This window comes from Candidozyma auris, chromosome 4 (assembly GCF_003013715.1).
Source record: "Candidozyma auris chromosome 4, complete sequence".
Lineage (NCBI taxonomy): Eukaryota > Fungi > Ascomycota > Pichiomycetes > Serinales > Metschnikowiaceae > Candidozyma > Candidozyma auris.
This window is the reverse complement of record NC_072815.1, coordinates 637740-656930: the sequence shown is the minus strand read 5'-3', so window position 1 is coordinate 656930 and position 19191 is coordinate 637740. Positions and strand designations below refer to the sequence as shown.

The 19191-nt window shown below is 46.6% G+C and overlaps 9 protein-coding genes across 9 annotated transcripts; 6 read left to right on the top strand and 3 right to left on the bottom strand. All coding sequences in view use genetic code 12, as the record gives it.

Moving 5' to 3' along the window:
• Nucleotides 1–43: 43 nt before the first annotated feature.
• Nucleotides 44–3580, bottom strand: PYC2 (pyruvate carboxylase 2; the record flags this gene model as incomplete). Its single annotated transcript, XM_029037223.2, has 1 exon — nucleotides 44–3580. The coding sequence occupies one exon, from the start codon at nucleotides 3578–3580 to the stop codon at nucleotides 44–46; it is 3537 nt and encodes a 1178-aa protein (XP_028888279.2).
• Nucleotides 3581–5769: 2189 nt separating this feature from the next.
• On the top strand, nucleotides 5770–5973 carry CJI96_0003989 (uncharacterized protein; the record flags this gene model as incomplete). Its single annotated transcript, XM_054702154.1, has 1 exon — nucleotides 5770–5973. The coding sequence occupies one exon, from the start codon at nucleotides 5770–5772 to the stop codon at nucleotides 5971–5973; it is 204 nt and encodes a 67-aa protein (XP_054558129.1).
• A 2113-nt stretch (nucleotides 5974–8086) lies between these two features.
• On the top strand, nucleotides 8087–9262 carry MET4 (Met4p; the record flags this gene model as incomplete). The annotated part of the gene is made up of 1 exon (XM_029037222.2): nucleotides 8087–9262. The coding sequence occupies one exon, from the start codon at nucleotides 8087–8089 to the stop codon at nucleotides 9260–9262; it is 1176 nt and encodes a 391-aa protein (XP_028888278.1).
• A 103-nt stretch (nucleotides 9263–9365) lies between these two features.
• CJI96_0003987 (regulator of G-protein signaling domain-containing protein) lies at nucleotides 9366–10262 on the bottom strand (the record flags this gene model as incomplete). The annotated part of the gene is made up of 1 exon (XM_029037221.2): nucleotides 9366–10262. One exon carries the CDS (start codon nucleotides 10260–10262, stop codon nucleotides 9366–9368), a length of 897 nt encoding a protein of 298 aa, XP_028888277.2.
• A 3466-nt stretch (nucleotides 10263–13728) lies between these two features.
• VID27 (Vid27p) lies at nucleotides 13729–14355 on the bottom strand (the record flags this gene model as incomplete). The annotated part of the gene is made up of 1 exon (XM_029037219.1): nucleotides 13729–14355. One exon carries the CDS (start codon nucleotides 14353–14355, stop codon nucleotides 13729–13731), a length of 627 nt encoding a protein of 208 aa, XP_028888275.1.
• Nucleotides 14356–15043: 688 nt separating this feature from the next.
• On the top strand, nucleotides 15044–15565 carry CJI96_0003985 (uncharacterized protein; the record flags this gene model as incomplete). Its single annotated transcript, XM_029037218.2, has 1 exon — nucleotides 15044–15565. One exon carries the CDS (start codon nucleotides 15044–15046, stop codon nucleotides 15563–15565), a length of 522 nt encoding a protein of 173 aa, XP_028888274.1.
• Nucleotides 15566–16254: 689 nt separating this feature from the next.
• Nucleotides 16255–16920, top strand: CJI96_0003984 (uncharacterized protein; the record flags this gene model as incomplete). Its single annotated transcript, XM_029037217.2, has 1 exon — nucleotides 16255–16920. One exon carries the CDS (start codon nucleotides 16255–16257, stop codon nucleotides 16918–16920), a length of 666 nt encoding a protein of 221 aa, XP_028888273.2.
• Nucleotides 16921–17262: 342 nt separating this feature from the next.
• PEX17 (Pex17p) lies at nucleotides 17263–17925 on the top strand (the record flags this gene model as incomplete). Its single annotated transcript, XM_029037216.2, has 1 exon — nucleotides 17263–17925. One exon carries the CDS (start codon nucleotides 17263–17265, stop codon nucleotides 17923–17925), a length of 663 nt encoding a protein of 220 aa, XP_028888272.2.
• Nucleotides 17926–18074: 149 nt separating this feature from the next.
• On the top strand, nucleotides 18075–18917 carry CJI96_0003982 (uncharacterized protein; the record flags this gene model as incomplete). Its single annotated transcript, XM_029037215.2, has 1 exon — nucleotides 18075–18917. The coding sequence occupies one exon, from the start codon at nucleotides 18075–18077 to the stop codon at nucleotides 18915–18917; it is 843 nt and encodes a 280-aa protein (XP_028888271.2).
• Nucleotides 18918–19191: the final 274 nt, after the last annotated feature.

The window sequence follows — 19191 nt, the reverse complement described above, 5'->3', positions numbered from 1 at the left end:
ATTTTTATTTATGAAAGATTATTTCAAAGTCACTCTTTGATCTCTATTTAAGAATGCTTGTGATCAAGTCGGCAGAGTCGACAGAATCACCTTCTCTGATCACGATTTCTCCGACCTTACCACTCACTGGCGCACTAATAACCATTTCCATTTTCATTGCACTCAAGACGGCAACTGGGTCACCCTTCTTGACCTCTTGGTCCTTCTTGACTCTAATCTCAACGACGACACCGGCCATAGGAGCGCCGACCTCATTTGGTTGAGAAGCCTTGGGACGAGTCTTGGTTTCGATGGAAATAGTTTTGTCATCAATCGTGACTGATCTCATTTCACCATTCAACTCGAAGAACACTTCACGCGTACCGGTCTGCTTGGAAATTTCCCCAACTGCCAACAACTTAATAATTAAAGTCTTACCTTGCTCAATATCGACAACAATCTCTTCGTTGATATCCAATGGCTTCAAGAAGTATCTAGTTGGCAAGACTGACAAATCGCCGTACTTTTCAAGAGTAGCACGGTAGTCCTCGTAAACCTTTGGATACATTACATAGGAAGCAATGTCACATTCATCGATGGATTCACCATAACGAGAAACCAATTCTTCCTTCACTTTGGCAAAGTCAACAGGTGGCAAGGATAAACCGGGTCTCTTGTCCAACTTAGGTCTCTTGTTGTTCAACATTTGAGTTCTCAATGGCTCAGGGAAACCACCGTAAGGTTTACCCATCAAGCCTTCCATGAAGTCGAGAACCGATCCTGGGAAATCCAATTCAGGTGCCAACTTGATGACATCCTCTTCAGTCAAATTGTTTGAGACCATGAACTGGGCTAAATCACCAACTACCTTCGATGTGGGAGTGACTTTCACAACGTCACCCAAAAGATGATTGGCAACCTTGTATTTCTCCTTGGTCAACAACCACTTTTCACCAAGCCCCAATTGTTGGGCTTGGAAAATCAAGTTCGTCAATTGACCCCCAGGAATCTCGTGTTGGTAAACTTCTGGGTCGGGACCCTTTAAATCAGCCTCGAAACATGAGTACAACAATCTCATCTGAGCCCAGTAGTTGTCGAGCTCTCTCACCAAGCTTTCCTCTAAGCCATGATTGACCTCGCCCTCTAATGAAGCAATGAGAGCACTAATAGATGGTTGAGAAGTCATACCAGACATAGCGTTGGAAGCTGCATCAACAACATCGGCACCCGCTTTGGCTGCTGCGTCCATACTAGCGACACCTGTACCAGCAGAATCATGAGTGTGAACATGAATTGGAATATCAGGGTACTTCTCCCTAATTGCGCTCACCAAAAGAGTAGCTGCCTTTGGCTTCATAGTTCCAGCCATATCTTTAATACCAATGAAATGAGTACCCATTTCGACGATCTTGTCAACAACATTCAAGTAGTATTCCAAGTTGTACTTCTTATTAGGGTTCAACATATCGCCAGAGAAACACACCGTAGCTTCAACCACACCACCAGCCTTCTTGACAGCATCGACACCGACCTTCAACTGTTCCAAATCATTGAGAGCATCAAAGACTCTGAAAATGTCCACACCGTTGTCCTTTGCCTGTTTTACGAACTGGTCGATAGCATTGTCTGGCAAAGAGGAGTACGCAACACCGTTAGCACCTCTCAACAACATCTGGAATGGAATGTTAGGGACTAATTCTCTCAATTTGCGCAAACGAGCCCATGGACATTCGTGAAGGAATCTCATCGACACGTCGAATGTGGCGCCACCCCAGCACTCCAAGGAGAAGGCACCGTTCAAGGCATGCGCAGTTGTTGAAGCAATGTTCAACAAGTCTATAGTTCTGACACGAGTAGCCAACAAGGATTGGTGAGCATCTCTCCAAGTGGTGTCAGTTATCAAGGTTCCCTTGAAGTTTCTCACTTGCTTGGCGAAACCCTCTGGGCCAAGTTCGAGAAGAACCTGTCTCCATCCCCTTGGTTTCACAGGAGAGTCAACGTCAATTTCGATGCCAGTCTTGGGGTCGTGCAAGATTGGAATCAAGGCCTCCGTGAGAAGCTTAGGCAAACCAACTTGACCTTTGATAGAAGACCCATTGACTGCCAAATCACCTAAGTAGCTCAACAACTTGGTAGCTCTGTTTTGTGATGAAATCATACGGAACAAAGATGGGGTGTCATCAATAAAGGTCGTCCAACAGTTACCATTAATAAATGTCTCGTTTGTAAGCAAGGCCAACAAGAAGGGGATGTTGGTCTTAACACCTCTGATCCTGAATTCAATCAAAGCTCTCAACATCTTTCTTCTAGCGATCTCGTAGGTGGATCCTGAACAGGAACACTTGACCAACATAGAGTCGTAGTGAGGAGAGATGACAGAGCCAGCAAAACCATTGCCGCCATCTAATCTCACACCATTACCACCAGCAGAGCGGTACACTTCGATCTTACCGGTGTCAGGTTGAAAGTTTTTAGCGGGATCTTCAGTGGTGATTCTGCATTGAATTGCAAAGCCACGGGTGGTGATCTTGTCCTGAAGCAAGCCTAATTGTTGCAAGGAGGCACCAGCGGCAATCTGGATCTGAGCAGCGACAATGTCAACACCCGTTATTTCTTCTGTAATGGTGTGCTCGACCTGGATTCTAGGATTGATTTCGATGAAGTAATGTCTGTTCTGCTCATCCACAAGAAACTCGGCGGTACCAGCGTTTCTATAGTTTGCAGACTTGGCCAATTTAACGGCATCTGTCAAGATAGCGTCTCTTACAGACTTTGGCAAGTTTTTGGCTGGTGCAATCTCGACGACTTTTTGGTGTCTCCTCTGCACAGAGCAGTCTCTTTCGAACAAGTGAATAACATTACCATAGTTGTCAGCAAGTAATTGCACTTCAATATGTTTTGGTTTGTCCAAAAATCTTTCAATGAAGCAGGTGCCGTTACCAAAAGCGGTCAAGGCCTCAGATTTGGCTCTGTTGAAGGCATCCTCAATGGAGTCGCCCTCTCTGACGACTCTCATACCACGACCACCACCACCGAAAGCAGCTTTGATGATCACAGGGAAACCGTACTTCTCCACAAACTTCTTGGCCTCCTCGGTGGAGTCAATTGGGCCCGGAGTACCGGGCACCACAGGAACATTGTTTTCCAAAGCCAAAGTTCTGGCAGAGACCTTGTCACCAACAGCATCAATGGTTGTGTAGGAAGGGCCAATCCAAGCAATTCCCGCCTCTTCAACTTTACGAGCGAAAGTGGAGTTTTCAGAGAGAAAACCGTAGCCTGGGTGGATCATGTTAACATTGTGCCTCTTGGCAATGTTAATGATCTCGTCAATCTGCAAATAAGCTTGCACTGGGGAGTACTGGCCCTTCTTGCCAATGACGTACGATTCGTCGGCTTTCAATCTGTGCATGGACAACCTATCCTCGTGTGCGTAGATGGCCACAGTCTGCATCGACAACTCATGGGCAGTTCTGAAGATTCTGATCGGGATCTCACCTCTGTTGGCCACAAGGATCTTGTTCATGGGCCCCAAAACAGTCAGATCTCTCCGCATCTGATTAATCTTTGCCCGGTCCGAAGTGGACGTGGCAAGCGAAGTCATTTGCAATGAAGGTGTAGGGAATAAGGGTGGTAGGAAAAGCGATGATAGATTAAGATAACGTTTGCCAGGAAGTTCTGCAGAGAGTACGGAGCAAACAGCCGAACCACCAAGAAAGGAAAGGAGCTGATTGATTCAAGATGCGATGAAGGCAAATTCAGCTTATTGCTTGAGAAGCCAATAAATAAAAGGTTGAGAGGAAAAATCTTTTTTCCAAGTGTCCATGGGGCTTACGTCCAGTTATATACGCTGGACGAGGACGAGGTAGTCCGAGGGTAAATACAGCTGTGAGCCTGTAGATAGTGGCAGGAGATTGAAGTCCGAAGAGAAGCGGAAATTTGTGGATAAAAGGAAGTCGTACTGGGATTGAAGAGACGTGAAATTTGAGCCTGATCCCAATTGAATGACCAACTATAATTCATTGCCAACAGTTGTCCTCGTCGACCATGGATTAGTTCATCGGGCAATTGTGACTCTGTTTTGAAGAGTGCGGCGATGTACCATTACGAACTTAAACTAGACTATCTCGAGCAGGCCCAGATGGAATATCCAGAAATGAGTGGATTCAGAGAATGCCTGAACGCGGAACTTGGGCTGACTCAAAGCCATTTGCCCAGATTCGTCAAAATTCTATACTCTGGTTGCAGAATTTTGTTCCGTGCTATGTTCCTTGTGTGTTTTTTTCAGTTCGGAGTATTCTCGCCGCGATGATTCATCATCCTACTAGCATGCGGCGACGCTTGCGAAAAAAATTGTGAGAGCACTGGAAAACGTTGCCCGCCAATGGACAGTAAAGAGCCGTTATCGGGCTCGTTTTGCCTCCCCTGACGACGATGGCGTCACTCGAGGAACAGGAACAAATAGCCCAATATGAAATTTAAGAGTATTCGGCCAATATAGGTCGGCAGAATGCAATAAATAAATATGTCTGTAATCGGCACAAAAAAAAATCTAAGCTGAGGGGGACCGTTTAGAAGTGAGGCCTCTCTGTGAAGCTTCTCTCACCGGCATTGGAAAGTGCGACAAAGATGCAAATATTCGCTCGCGGGGGTCGTCTTAGAATCTACGTCCCATCAAGTTGGAGAAAGAATAGACGTATTAGAAACACAATATCGTTAATCAGATGAACTAGCTAAGCTGCTATAACCAAACCTCAATTCTCTGGCCACCCTAATGCCTTCTCACTTTTGGGCGTGAATTTGCAGCCATTCCCACCCAACACTTGTTGTACTACATGCCCCTAAAAACGCTGTCAAGCTAGCAAGAACGAGGGCCACAACTACAACAGTCCCCTTTTTTTCCTGATCCCCATTCTTTGCCGCCTCTCCGCCTACAAAAAAACTTTGCCTTGTGCAAGGCTGAAGTTGGAACAAGGTGACTAACCAATCCTTAGCGCGAGCCTGCCTGGCACCTTATCAGAGGCACTGCGTGCAGGGAGCGCATTGAATTGGCCAGAGACAGAAGCTGGCGACAGGTTCATTTTTCGCACCAGCGGACCCGAAAACCCTAAGCTTCGAAGACAGGTACAAAGCGCAAGTTTGCAAATACTCGTTGGGTTAAAACGTACGCAAAGGGGGGAAACGTGGGGTGCCTTATGAAAAATCAGGCGTTGAGCATCATGCTAAAAATTCCGTAAAACACTGCCTCTCCAGTTTCATCGGCACCGTCGGCTCGGTCTTTAGGCGGTTGCTGTGCCTGGTGTGGTGGAGCTTGTTGGGGTTACGTATAGCGAAGCGAGCGGAGAATCATGCCAGAACCGAGCCGGCAGTAGGAAAAAAATGTGGAAACACCGCGAGCGCAGGCAGGCATCAAAGTACGTCAGAGAAGGGTCGAGGAGGAAAGAGAAGGAAAAATCAAGGAAAGTTGACTGCAATCTTAATTTTTTTTTTTCGAATAACTCTCCACAGCATACACCCAAGAAACGAGTCCCCAATTTCATGTTCCAGCTTCCCAAAATTTTTCAGCGCCTTTCCAGCCCTCTGTGTAATGAGTTGCTTCTCCGCGGCTTGGTGGCACCACCCCTCGCTCAGTAATCAAGGTTTTGTGCCCACACTGAGGCAGCAGCAGCACTTACTTAGCGCGCACGAATATCCGAAATCACCCCAACGTGCCGCGAGCACCCGGCTATATAAACCACAGGCATTTCCCTTCTCCTGATTCTCTTGTGTCTACAAATTTTCTTTTATACCCCAATGATTAGAGCATTTTCGACCTCTGCCGCTGCCGCTTTCAAGAAGGAGTCTGTAACTCAGTTCAGCAACGTTGCCAGGGCTGCTGCCCCACCAAAGAAGTGGCAGCCTACAAATGGTAACTCTTTCAGATCGTTCGCTGAGTACAGATTGAAGGTGGTCAACCAGTCGCCATTGAAGCTCAGATCCAAGGCTAAGAAGGTCTGAGCTGGCCTCGCCTTCTTTAGAGTATCGCAAGGTCTACAGGCAAAAAATCAAAACCTACAAAACGGGCTCGCCTGGTAAAGGGTACCAGGTGCTTTTCTCCTTTCACTTCTTGTATAGTAAATTTTTCACATTTTTTTTTTTTTTGCGCTGTGAAATATTACCTTGTAGCCGCACTTCGCTTCCCTTATCCGCAGGAGATAGCTCTCTTGATAGTGCAACCACGGACATGTAGGTGCGAAATCAGAAGTTTTTTTCTGTAGAGCGTAGCATCCGAGGATTCGCAAGTACCAATACGTTACTTGATGTGAATCAGAAAATGATCAAGCAAAATGTTTATAATGATATCATATTCAGGTGCCAAAAATTGCATTTTGACTGTTTGCTTTTTTAAATTTATCTCGATTATTTTATTTGATCTCGCTTGTTGTTGCTTTGTTGAGCTTTCCACGAGCAGGCCCAAGAGACGATGTTTGTAGTTGGATCTCATAGTATGAGCAGCGAACGCTATGATGGAGTAGCCTACAATTCAAAATCTACTCTCAGCGACGATTGTCTTGTCCAAAGCTTCTCTGTAATGCCATTGAGCTGGCTGATTTCTTGACTTATATTTACGATTGTAAGAATACGAATATTCCTGGTGATATCATGAGTACTTTCCAAGAAGCTTTGCTTTGCAATGCATCTTTCTTGCCTACTATTATTCGAAGAGGACAGTCGGTAACGCCATAGAAACCAAAGCCTGGTGTTTTCTATCCCCAAGTGATCGCTCTTTCGAAGTGTACTTCCTCTTGTTGGTTTGCCCGTCTCGATGGATGAATCTCCTCAATTGAACGTTCAGTCTTTTGAAAACTATATCCAGATGATTACTCTGCAACTTGCATTGTTTTGTACAAGTGTTGAAGAGGTTTCGTTAGGTTGCGTGCCGAATCTAGTATGAAAACGGAAAGAACTTCTATAGTAAGTGTGCAGTGAGTTGTCCTTCTGAGAAAAAGGGTACCTAACTGTTCAGCCTTTCGTCGTCGGTGTGATTTGATTATCCTGATGAAGCATTCAGCGTACACCAGAGACGTACGTAAGCATCGAAGTGCCCAAGAACCAAGCTACTCGCTCACAATCTCATTGATAGAATGCTCAAAGATTATTCGTTACCACACCGTTCCTGGTAATTCTGACAATTTATCGAGACTATCCTTCACATCTTTGTTGGTTGCGGATGGTTGTGAGATATACTGATGTGATACTAATCCTAGAACAATGATTCTGAGTCTCAAAGAAGATAAAGGGATCCTTGTTAGCGAGAAGACCGGCCTAGTGCTTGCTTCTCTTCCTTGAGTTATTATTATTTCTTTTTCTCTGTGAAATCTATCCTCTTCAGCGTACGACTTCCAATGTATGGCTTCATGGGAGGTGCCGCAGAAAGGCAGAAATGGCTGCGAAAAACAAGCACGTCTCGATCAAAACCAAACAGATTACATCGGCATCTGTCAAATTCATCAAGAGCATCGAAAACCCAAACACCAGATTGATTCCCATTTATCGAGACGTAAATCCGGACACTTACCCCGTGGCACCCTAGTCATGGCACATGACATGGCGCACGTCGCAAGTCAATAGACGATATCATGAAGCTGGCAAGCCAGCTACAAAAAAGGAGAAAGCGAATCACGTGACATTGCATAATTGCCCTGGGACACAGACCTGATAGCGTGCTCGCGAAATGCTAGGTGCATCCGAATCGTTACTATTGTAACAATGCATTTTGAAGTAGACATTCCCTCTATCTCCAGTGCTCAAATTTCATAGATAGTGGTCATTTGCCCCCCTGCATCACTTGATTTATTGCCCCCTACCTACCTCGTGCGCAATTTCTGGCACGAACCAGCGTAAACTTATAACTGTGGTTGAAAGACACAACATCCACAGTTAAAGTGTCGCTAAAATTGGACCGCTGCGCTTCATCTGTATTAAAACGTATCAGCAAGGCGTCCGAGCTGGTGTCATTTAAAACAAGTTAACATTTTGCATTTCTTGGCTCTCAACAAAAGATATGCCAACCACGAGGGCTCGCTTGCAATAACTGACACTCACTATATCAAACGCAACTCAACTTGCCATGCCCGAAACCTCCAACGCCTTGATAGACCAGTTGGTCTACATCGATAACTTCATAAATAATACCGCTGAAGATACTCCGAATCTTGATGTCGATAGCCAGTTGCTGCTTGACCTCGCGGCTTTCGCTGACGACTCGTTTGTCTTTCCTGACGAGGATAAGCCCAAAAACGAAGATGAAGACCCTCACGATGAATTCCACCAGGAGCCTTCAAACTCTGCCTCCTTGGGAAATAACGACTCGTGGTTTGGTCTGTTCAACAAGAAGGGCTCCAAAGACAAAGACGCAAAGGGCCTCAGTGTCAACGAACGCACCAAACTAGCCAAAATGAATCGCCTAAATCACTACCAGCAAAGACACGTCGATGCGCTGAATACACCTACGCTTCCGAGCCAGGCTCACAATAACGAGAATGGAATTCACTACAACGAGACTGGTATTTCCGCAGCATCGTTTGCCCCCAGCGAGCCTTCGAACGAGTCCAACAATATATTCAAGGATCCCCAGCCCGATCTTTCAAACCTACCTAAGTTTCCCGTACCTTCCGGAGCCAAGAACTCTCTCCAACAGGCTGGACTCAGTCAGTATCAAATCGAGTTGCTTTCAGCGCTTATAGCACAACACCAAGGCACTCTAGATCAGCAACATGCTGACCCTTATCAAAACCAAGACCAGAACTCAAAGCAAGATCAAAGCCGAAGCAATCGTGACCCAAACTACGCAAACGTGTTTGCCATCGCACCTACGCTAGCTTACCACTCTGCAGATACTCCAGGATCTGTAGGATCAGCCTTCAGCTCTGGAAGCAGTTCGCACGCAAGCTCCGCTCTTGCAACACCAAGTATTCTGAGTGCAAGTGACTTTGCCGCTGGTGAAGGCAGAAACTCTGTCTCCGGCGAAGGAAGACCCGTAGATCGCTCGTCAGAACTTGACAAGCGAAAACGCAACACAGCAGCCAGTGCACGTTTTAGGATTAAGAAGAAAATGAAGGAGAAAGAGTTGGAAGCCAAGATTCAGCATTTGGACGAGCTTATTCGTCAGTTCGAAATTAAAGTGGGTGAGCTCCAAATGGAGAATAGACTTCTCAAGAATCTTATTATCGAAAAAGGCAACCGCAATTCAGACGAGGAGCTTCTATTATTGAAGGAGAGGGTCAAGTCGGAGAAACGCGATTAGCAGATTGTTTGGTTGTAAAATTATATTCAATTCTTTGTAAAATACACACTAGTACGTCATAGCATTCATGTCTATTCGGTCTATAAGAATCCATAAAGCGTGGTCATTGGACGACGTCAACGCCCTCAGCCAGCGAGCGGCGGTGCTTGAATTTGCGGACTGCTTTCTTCAAATTAGAGTAGCCCTTGATGTTATCTACCATTGATCCAATGGAGGATCCCCGTGAGGAGGTGCGCATAGAGCTCACGGTTCCGTCGGAGCCATTACGGCTGCGAGAAGAGCCGTAGTTAGAAGTCGAGTCTGAGCTAGGGTCTGGGTTTGTACACTCGTATTCCTCGGTCTTGCCGAGTTCAAAGTCTAGTAGGGCCTTTTCCCATTGGTCTTTCAAGCCTGCGGCACTGCAGGACTTCTCCCTGGAAGGTGTAAAAGGAGGGCAGGGAGCAACGTCGTGGTCGGCAAAGGAAGAAGAATTATTGAACACAGGAGGCTGCTGATCTGGGGCAACGATCTCCAGGCGGCGCCGAAGTGTGCAAGAGTCATTAGTGGTTTCACGAGTGTGCAAGATGAACTCGTTATAATTGTCTAAGAGAAGCTCGTACACAACACCACGAGTATGCGAGAGGTCAGCAAGCAGCGGAAGGATGTCCTCCAGGAAGGTGGAGCGGAGAGTCCATGGAATGTTGACTTCCTTAATGGAGTCCTTGGCTATGAAAATTCGGTAGAGCACCCGCCATTGGTGGAGCAAGCGGTCCTGCTCGGCGATTCTCTGGGCCGGCGAGTCTACCGGGGCCGACAAGTTCGCTCTGCTCAAGTCGCCGACGGCGGCAATGAAGCGGTCGAGCTCCACGATGAACTCCAAGTTCTCCGTGCAGTGCGACGCTGCCAAGTAGGCGACAAAGTTCGCTTTGGAATAGGGCCCACAGTTTGTGGGTTCTCTCGAGGGAGCCACTATCTCATCTAGTGGCGGGATAGAGCACCTTTTAGAACAGTCGTAGTTCATGAAGGTAGATTCAGATAAACGATGAGGAGACAACGTGACAGAAGATAGCAGACTGAGGAAACAGACAGCTTATAAGGCGGACAGGACGAGGAACAAAATAAATAATAAAAATAAGAATAAAAAATAAAAAATAAAAAAGCAGAATCCACCACACCGTTGGAGAGGGGGGCGTAAGCTTTATAAAACCCATGCACGTCCGATTTGTCTGGGGCACTGGCGACGCAGGCGCTGCGCAGAGCGTTAGTCGGCCGCCACGCAGGCCCACTGCGGTAACGGTCTGGGGGGCGCCAGTGAGATTGGAGATAAAGGGAATTCCGCTGGAATGGTGAGGTTTGAGAGGCAAATCTGTGGGTTTTGAACGCAAGCACACTGAGAAATAGGGGAAGTCAACGAAGAGTTTTCAATTTGCCCATGGGTATAGCGAAAAAATAAAAAGAAGTAAAACCAAATGCCACTGTCTTCTGTGAGGACCTTCCCAAGAAGCAGAAACCACAAGGCTGTCTAGCATTGGTCTATCGCTGCGTAAGTGGTGACCACACATGGGAGCGCAGGTCTTGACACAGCGCCTCACCCGTGAGAGGGGGGAAGCCGGCTATCCAGGAGGGAGTGAGCGATTTTGGAGTTCCTTTTTTTTTCTCTCTCTCTCTTTACCCCAGCTTTCCTGCTTTTCCTGCCTTTTTTTTCCCTCACCTTTTACCCCAGCTTCTCCTAATCTGTCTGCCAGAGGGGAGCGATAGGGCAGCCAGGCAGACCGTGACTGGGAAAACCCTCCTGCACTTGCAGAGGTTGCGGGGCCAAGCCAAAAAAAAAAAAAAAAAAAAATAACAGACACCTGGGGTGCTCTGAGATTGTGATTTGCGCGACGCTCCTATTGTGTGAACGCAGCTTCGTGATCACTGCTTGACTTTGTTGGAAACGCACCATCCTTGTTTGCTTCGGGTGCGGACTGCTCATGAGCCCGGCTTCGGAGTGTGCCCCGAGGACCCGTGCTGGACAAAACACAAAGACAGATATTCACCTGCTTTTCGGGGCTGTTTTTGGGGGAAGAAGCGGAGGAAGGAAGGAAGCAATGAAGGAGGGCGGAGGCCAACAGGAAGCCATCGTAATTGACAATGCCTGGGGTGTGCAATTGCGGATGTGACTATGGGTGATTTTCGTGCGGACGATTGAGGAGAGGGAGATCGCATTGTGAATGTTGTTTTAGTTCCTGGGGCCTTGAGGTGGGCTGCATGCGAACGACGCCAGATGTTGTCACCCCAGCGCGGCTGCCAGCATTCGTGGGGAGCATTAAGTCAGGACACATGGGGTGCAACTCGGGCAACTGCTCGGGCAAAGGACCCTGAAGTGGGCTTGTTCCATGTTCCAAGAAGGGCGACAGGACAGAGGACAGGATTCTTTCTACTGTTATTATTTTGGCATTCTATTGTTCGTTTCCTGTGCTCGCTCTCACCGTAAATGAGACACCGTTTCTCCACGCCTGGAGACAATTGGGGTCCTTGGCAAACAATCACGCCAGAGACAAGGCGGCTTGCGCACGGTTTTGATGATGACGTACCGCTGGGCAGAAGGGAATCCAGCAAGCGGACCCGGGTGGAATTCCCGAGTGGAATTCGAAGCTGTGGTGCAATTTTCCACTGTGGCCAACCCACGTCATCGTGTAGATCAGAAGCAGGCGCTAATTGGAGCTGGGGTAGGTGTGGCCTGTGTGGTGGGTGCAGAGCAGATCAATCGAGGGGTGGCAGCAACCGCTAGGCTGGCAGCCAGGCGGCGAGACTGGCATCCAGGCTGGCCTGGAAAAAAGGAACTGGCACTAGTGCTTGCGAGGCTGCGAGATAACTAGCCTCGGGCTGTAGACCCTTAGGTCATCGTATCAGCGTACTCTTTGCAGGCACCTCGTCATAAGTCCTCGCAGGTGGGCTTTGGAAGAGGAACCTAATCTCATGTGTCCCGGAAATAGGCGCTTGTAAGCTTGTCTGTTTCACTGAGTAATGGTGTTATCTCTGTGTGTGCACCTCGGGCCGGCAGTGAGGGAATTAAGTCTAGCGAGGTCGGCACTGGCTTTTCCGGAAAAACCGCTTGCTTCGGGAACTCATCGCCTGAGCTTCGGTCAAATAGTGAGCCAACGACTTAAACAGGCTCGTACTCAGCATGGCAGCTTTTAGCCGAATTAGTGCAGTGAGTGTGTTTTGCCCTGCTTAGGCAAAATGTCACCATCGGCCTAGTCTGCAAAGGAAGTGCCATTGGAGGGAAATTTCAAACACCAATAGCTACCGGGTCATTAGCATCTCAGTGCACTTCCTGTCCCAAAAAGACCTAGAATTTCTTCATCTCAAGAAGATTCCAGACCTGTAGTTTGCAATTAGTTGGCACGCTCTCTTGGTCCTCTTTCTTTGAAGGGGACAATTTGAGTCGCTGTTCCTTCTGACCTCTTCATTGACAAACTGAAATCGACATCACATGGTTACCTACACAATCTCTCGTATGCTGTTCATTCAACGCTATACACGTGTAACTTACTCCTGCTTGTGCCTGGTGTTCGTGGAGATGAAGTGGTAAACAAGCACAAGGGCCACCGACACAAACCCAAACGTCAACACGACCGTGTTCAATTCATCGTCGCTTATCATCTTGATGAGTCCTTGTAAAAGCGCCCTTCTGGTTGTTGGAGACCAGTTCAAGACATGAATAGCTCGCGTTACAGTCACATTGTGTGGTGCACGGGTGTAAACTGCCTTGTACACTTTGTGAGGCTCACACATAAGTTCACTAAGGACATTCTTGCTGAACATCTAGATATGCCTCCTGTGTCACTTGAGGAGCTCCTTTATAGGAAGCTCATGAGCTCTCCGGCATTCCATGCCTGGGTAAGAAGAATCCACGCTCGTATTAATCGCATTCCCCTCGAGGAACAACCTCTAGAAAAGGGCAAGAGAATCTTCCTTGAGGACTACAGACCCACTCAGTGGCACAAGGCTAACGCGCTACGAATCATCTTCTGGGATGAGCTCAAAAACGCCTTTACATTTAGGCGGTAGGTGCAATTCACAGCTAAAAGATTGGGCATGGAGGACTATGTATTGCCACTGGCTTGAGGTTGCTGCACCATGTTATCCTGATTAGTTCAACGGAACCATAGAATAAAGAGCTGTGGGGCGTTGCCACCGCAACATATTCCACCACGAGCAGTCCTTCATTGGCAAGTTTGCAAAAGAGCACGCCTCGGAACATCAGCCAAGCGGTACTCCAGATCCAAATCGATAGGTCATGGTATAGGTAGTGCATTCAACAAGTAAGTGACTAGCGGAGCCTATTCTCCATTATGGCTTTTGAGAAGGCCATAAGATAAATGGGACGATCCTAGCTCCTTCTAATTCGAAGGCCTTGAGGAGGCGTCTGAAATCAACTTGGATTCTCATCATCTCAAATTCAGAAACTCTTTGACACCTGATTAGATCTCACAGTAAGCTCACAGTGTGTGATCTTGAGAGTTGGCGCATGACATTGCAAACCTGGACAACTTGTCCATCTCCTCCACTTCGTCATCGGTATTTGGATCGTAGACAAACTCGGAGAGCTGGTCTATATCACTGATTCCAGCAGCAGACTTCTGGTAACGATGCTCATATAAGCACTTGTACAAGCTGAGGGCGAAGTTGTCTACCTCAGTGTACTTGACGTCTTCATCTATAGCAAACTCAAAGCGGTCGCCGATGTCTCCATTGATATCCTTCCATGAGATTGCCTGTGAACCATCACTCTTTGTGTATATATTAAACTTGAGGCTTGAGTCTATTGAGAATACCTTCTCATCGCCGTTCCCGCTTTCTTCACTACTGTCCTCCGAGGAATCTTCGTCATTCTCGTCATCTGCAGACTCCAGGTTGAGCTCGCCTTCCTGGCTGGCCTTAATTATCGAAAGCTGGTAGTAGTGCTCTCTTGTTGTCTTCTTTATCTTGATGAGGGCATCGTTGTATAAGCACTCCAAGGCACCCTTCGGCAGGAACGGCGCCCGGGTGAGAAATAGCTTGCCTGAAGGTATCAGAGCTATCTCATCGATGGGGGTGGCCCCTATAAACTTTCTGAGAAAGTTCATATCAGAAATAGCGTAATTGTGCCTGAAATTTTTTGCCAGGAGGTAGTGTGAATCTTCTGTTATCGTAGTCGGGGAACTCAGTCTCGGCTGGCTTTGCGCCCAATACAGGAATGTGGTCTCAGACAAGAGATAAGAAGTGCCAGCAGCGGGGCTTTCGGGCTTGAAGTAAGGTTTATGTCCAAGCTGAGCTCTGCTCTTGAATTGGATAAATGTTTAGAATAAATTTGTTTCTCTTTCGTTCAATTCTGACTTTTGTAGTTTTCATGGCATTGTTGTGGGGAGCTGCGAAAAGTGAGGCCACTATAGATAAGCGCTCCGTGTTGTGAACAGAATACAGAGGTTGATGCAATGAGATGAGAAAAAAAAAATAAATAAAAAAAAAAGGAAGAGAGAAAAAGAATTCAAAAGTAAGAAAGTAAGAGAATGCCCCAGAAGCTTTTTTCAGAATTCATAGAAATATCCTTCGAGGTGTGAATGTCTTCTCACTGCTGACTGTGTACTTCTGCATTTAGTGTGGCCACTGCGAAGCTGCGATGCACTGAAGCCTACATACACCAGGATGATGCTCCTCTTCGAATCAAGCAAGTTCAACCTATCGGGCATGTGGTGTCGAATATGCTTTCAAAAGACTTTGATGAAGCCAGCTGGAAAAAAGGGAATTACTGCACCTGGTCTACTAAATTTCCGAATGTTCTCGAAGTTGTCGTCGTCTGAGGAAGCATATCGACGGAAGATTATGGAGGCGGAGAAGGAGCAGGACAAGAAGGCTCCGATGTGGGTAAAACGAGATCAGTCTTTGCGTAAAAGATATGGAAACTGGAACCCAACGAGGAAACTATCGAGACAGCAGGTCCAGGATATCCGGGATCTAAAGCAGCAGATGCCACTGATCAAGACGATCCAGATTGCCGATATCTTTCAGATCAATCCTGAAAGTATACGAAGAATTCTCAAGTCGAAGTGGACTCCCACAGAGAAAGAACTCAAGGAAATAGAGGAGAGAGCTGTTAGACGAAAAGCAAAGCGCCAGGAAAAAGCAGCTGCCGAAGCTCAACTGCCTGACGAACCTACTGTTGTTAAGGTGAAGGGATTGATAGCTCAGAGGCAGCGCGAACAACGAAAACTCATCGAACGAAAGCAAAAGCACACCGAAAAACGGAGAGAGAGACGGAAACTGTATACCACGTCCGTGGGCGACCTTATAGACTAATTTGTATATATATGACGGAGGGGCGACCGAGACGACCTGTAGAATTGTGATTTGTAAGCCTGAATTGAATAATGAAATGCAACTTGCTACATAAGTTAAGCTTGAAGGCTCGGTTGCTTTCTTGGGACAGACCAATTTCGCTACCATCTCCAAACCCCTCAAAAATGACAAATTCAGCCGATTCTTGGACTTGCCTTGTATAGGTACAAATTGTTGAGAAATTTCAGTTCCAATTGATACTAGGATCGCTGTTAGTTCTCAGAAAGTCGAACTTGTTGCACAGGTCCACGCCGACTACTAAAAGTGTCATCAAATTCATGAAGCAGTGATAACAATTGGGAGAGCAAAAGCGTCCGTTTCTTGCATATTTGCATGTAATGACACTCTGGATTCGAGTTTGATGTGCGGCAATCTGACTTGGATTTTGCAACACACCTTCATGAATCTCGGCATACGTAACACTGTACATTCCATTATAGCTTGCAAATGCACGTTAATAGCACTTACCTGTCATTTTAATTCCAATCCAAGCCCTTCCCGTCTCTTCGGGCAAGTGTAGTTTACCTGGTTCGTGAATTGAGAAACAACCCACATAGACTCATTGCACACCTCTTCATCCTTGAAAATCTAGAGAACCCACTTTGGATTTTTCATTGATAAATTAAAACCGGGAGAAGAAGATAATCAAGATGCAAATGCCATATCCAACACGTGGTTGCCCTTGCAGAGGAAGGTTTTGGCATGTTGGCCCATACTCTGTTCCAAGTAACATTTTGGAGGCCAGATGGCTCCCAAACGGTGACTTGCTTACGGCCAACAATGAGCCTATTTCGTTCATGTGGTACCCAGGAGAGCAACAGAGCTTCACTTATTATGTTTTATCAGCTCATCAGGACATCATGATGGCAGAGAAGGCACAATGTTTATACTGGCAAAAAATTGACCAGTGGATATTGTTTGAGAGAACCTGGGAGAGGTATGAGGCAGATATGATTAGCAGGGAAAAGACTTTGTCAGAGACAGTCGTTCAGGATGATTCCACCGCATCTGAGGAGAGAGGGAAGAAGAAGGACAAGGAGGACGACGATAGAGAAGTAGGGGGTCCTCGCGATACGAAACCTACTTTCGATAACAACAACCACCTTAACAATGGTGAGAGAGTGCTCAAGAAGCCTCCAGAGCTTGTTGTGGAGGAGTCGGAAGTTATCATGCCCAGGGAGGTGGAAGATTGTGGTGTCACATTTGGCTCAAGAAGATCTACTTTCGGCGAGGCTGCTTCACCAGTGACATCCAAGCCGACAAAAGATCCCAGCAAAGCCCTTGAGTCACAAAGTGATAAAACAGAAAGCAAATAGTTATTTATCTCCATACCGCATACGATCTTCTATTGATTTTGTTCTAAAGATTTATAATTACAGGGACACCAGGGAATAACAAACCGAAGCGGATGCCGCAGCATGCTAGCGCATTGCTTAAAATGATCTATCAGGATAATCGGTTGATCGAACTCTCAAGGCCAACACTGTATTGTATTCTAGAGATATATTCGTGCTAAGGCGGTAGCCATCTACAGTAGTAGTAACTCTGACAAACCTGCACAAGTGCACCTGAATTTCACCGAGGTTCTACAATTGATCCCCACATTCTATTACACCTCCATCAAGAAATACCTTGCACTTCATATAAAACCAAATCATATGTCAGTTCCTATCGTTACGATACCAGAGGCTGCCTTTGATACAGCAGGGCTTGCACTTGTGGCTGCTCGTCGAAGACTGAGGTTATTTGCGTACCTTGTTCGCCTACTCAATGGCTCAGGAGCATTATTAGTGCTTGCTTACATCGTCGGTCTCTTAGGCATCAGGCCACTATTGGAGACGAAGGTAATTAGACGCTTAGACTTCTTGGAGTCTACCAGAACAAAACTACGGGATTTATATCTTGAGCTTATTGGCAAAGTGGACCATATCCCTATAGTGGCCCTCCATAGGCCTGGATCAAGTAAGTTATATGCCGAGGCATTTTGTCAAACGGAGTCATCGCAGGCTTCCGATGATGAAGAAATCAACAACAAGCGCACATTGGGCCTGGAGAAGGTGTGGCTGAAGCTCGGGGTGTTACTGGCTGGGTTGCGTCAGTGTACTGCCTTTTCAGTGAGCGAGATGCCTAACTACAAAATGACTGATTTGTCGATCAAGCAATTTCAGCAAAAAACTGACCAGTCTTTTTTTAGTCATCGAGATATGTTTTTCAGAGATGTTTTGCAGCCTGACGGCACTTCCAGAGAGAAGAACCTCGCCCTGGAGGCCAAGGGTGAGATCCGTGGAATCAAAGGTCTTTTCATGAGCGGACAAATATAAATCACTCCCAAATAAATTATTCTTGATGTTAATTACTTGTATCAATTGTAATTATAGGTGTTCACGAGTGGTGAGGTGCACGGGTGCGTAATATCACCAGGTGCGTAGGTCTTAAAAGTATCTACAAGTCACACGTCTATAAACCAAGAATGCCTCCAAAAATCGCAGTCAGTGACGATGAAGAGTCAGCAGAGCTATCCGATATTGGAGAAAGATCAGACGATGTGAGTGATGTGCAGAATTCTGATGACATGGAGTTGGGCGATGGAGAAGACGATGACACTGGAACTAAGGAGTATGAGGAGCTCCAGAACGACTGGTATACGCCAAAAGTACATGCCAATGAGCGCCGAACAAGAGGTTCTGCTTCTAGCAACAATAAAAGAGAGACTCGCAAGAGGCAGTTGGCTATGTACGACGAGGACGACCTTGATGAGGATCAGGAGGAGGAGGAAGAAGCTCTGGACGAGTACGTGGAGGAGCCGCCGAAAAAGAAGATTTCCGTAAAGCTCAGGATTCCCAAACGTTCAGCCACGTCCTCAAGGGCAAGTCGATCGGAATCTCCTTTGGACGAGGATTTCTCATACACCCCTACTACCCAGAAGCTTACTGAAAGACAACGAGCAAGGTTGGCTGAGGGCGAGAACGGCAGGAGAACTGATGACACCATGTTCCAGGAGATGGATGAGCAGCTTCTTGCGCTAAATCGAAAGACACAAAAGAAGGCAGAAACAGCGGAGGAGGCTGCAAACAGGAAAGCTGAGAATGCTCGTCGTAGAGCAGATTATAAAGTGAAGCAGCTTGAAGAGGAGAAGAGAGACACGTTGAACAAATTACTCAAAAGAAGAGCGATTAAGACGCGAGAAAAGGACGATGACGAAACGGATTCAAAGCAAACCTCTTTGAAGCCCAGACGACCTACCCTTCAACATCCAGCATTGATCAGATGGGTTTGCAAGCCAGAGAGCTCTGTTCTCGGTGTTTCAGAGTAATCTAGTAGGCTGAACATAAGTTTGCTATGATGGTGTCTTCAGTATCGTTTGCTTCGAATGTCTTCTTAGTCTGTGCCACCGTCGATATTCCATCGTCTCTGCTTTGAATTGATACTGAGTTGTCGGGTGCTGGTCTTGAATCACCTTTCGATGGCATTTTGGCTTGAGCTGGCTATGGGGTCTAACTTCAAATTCCAATTCGACCAAAAGCAGCTATGGCAATATAGATCTATTGAGGACATACATTTCTTACAGCTGGTTGCAGAATGCCATG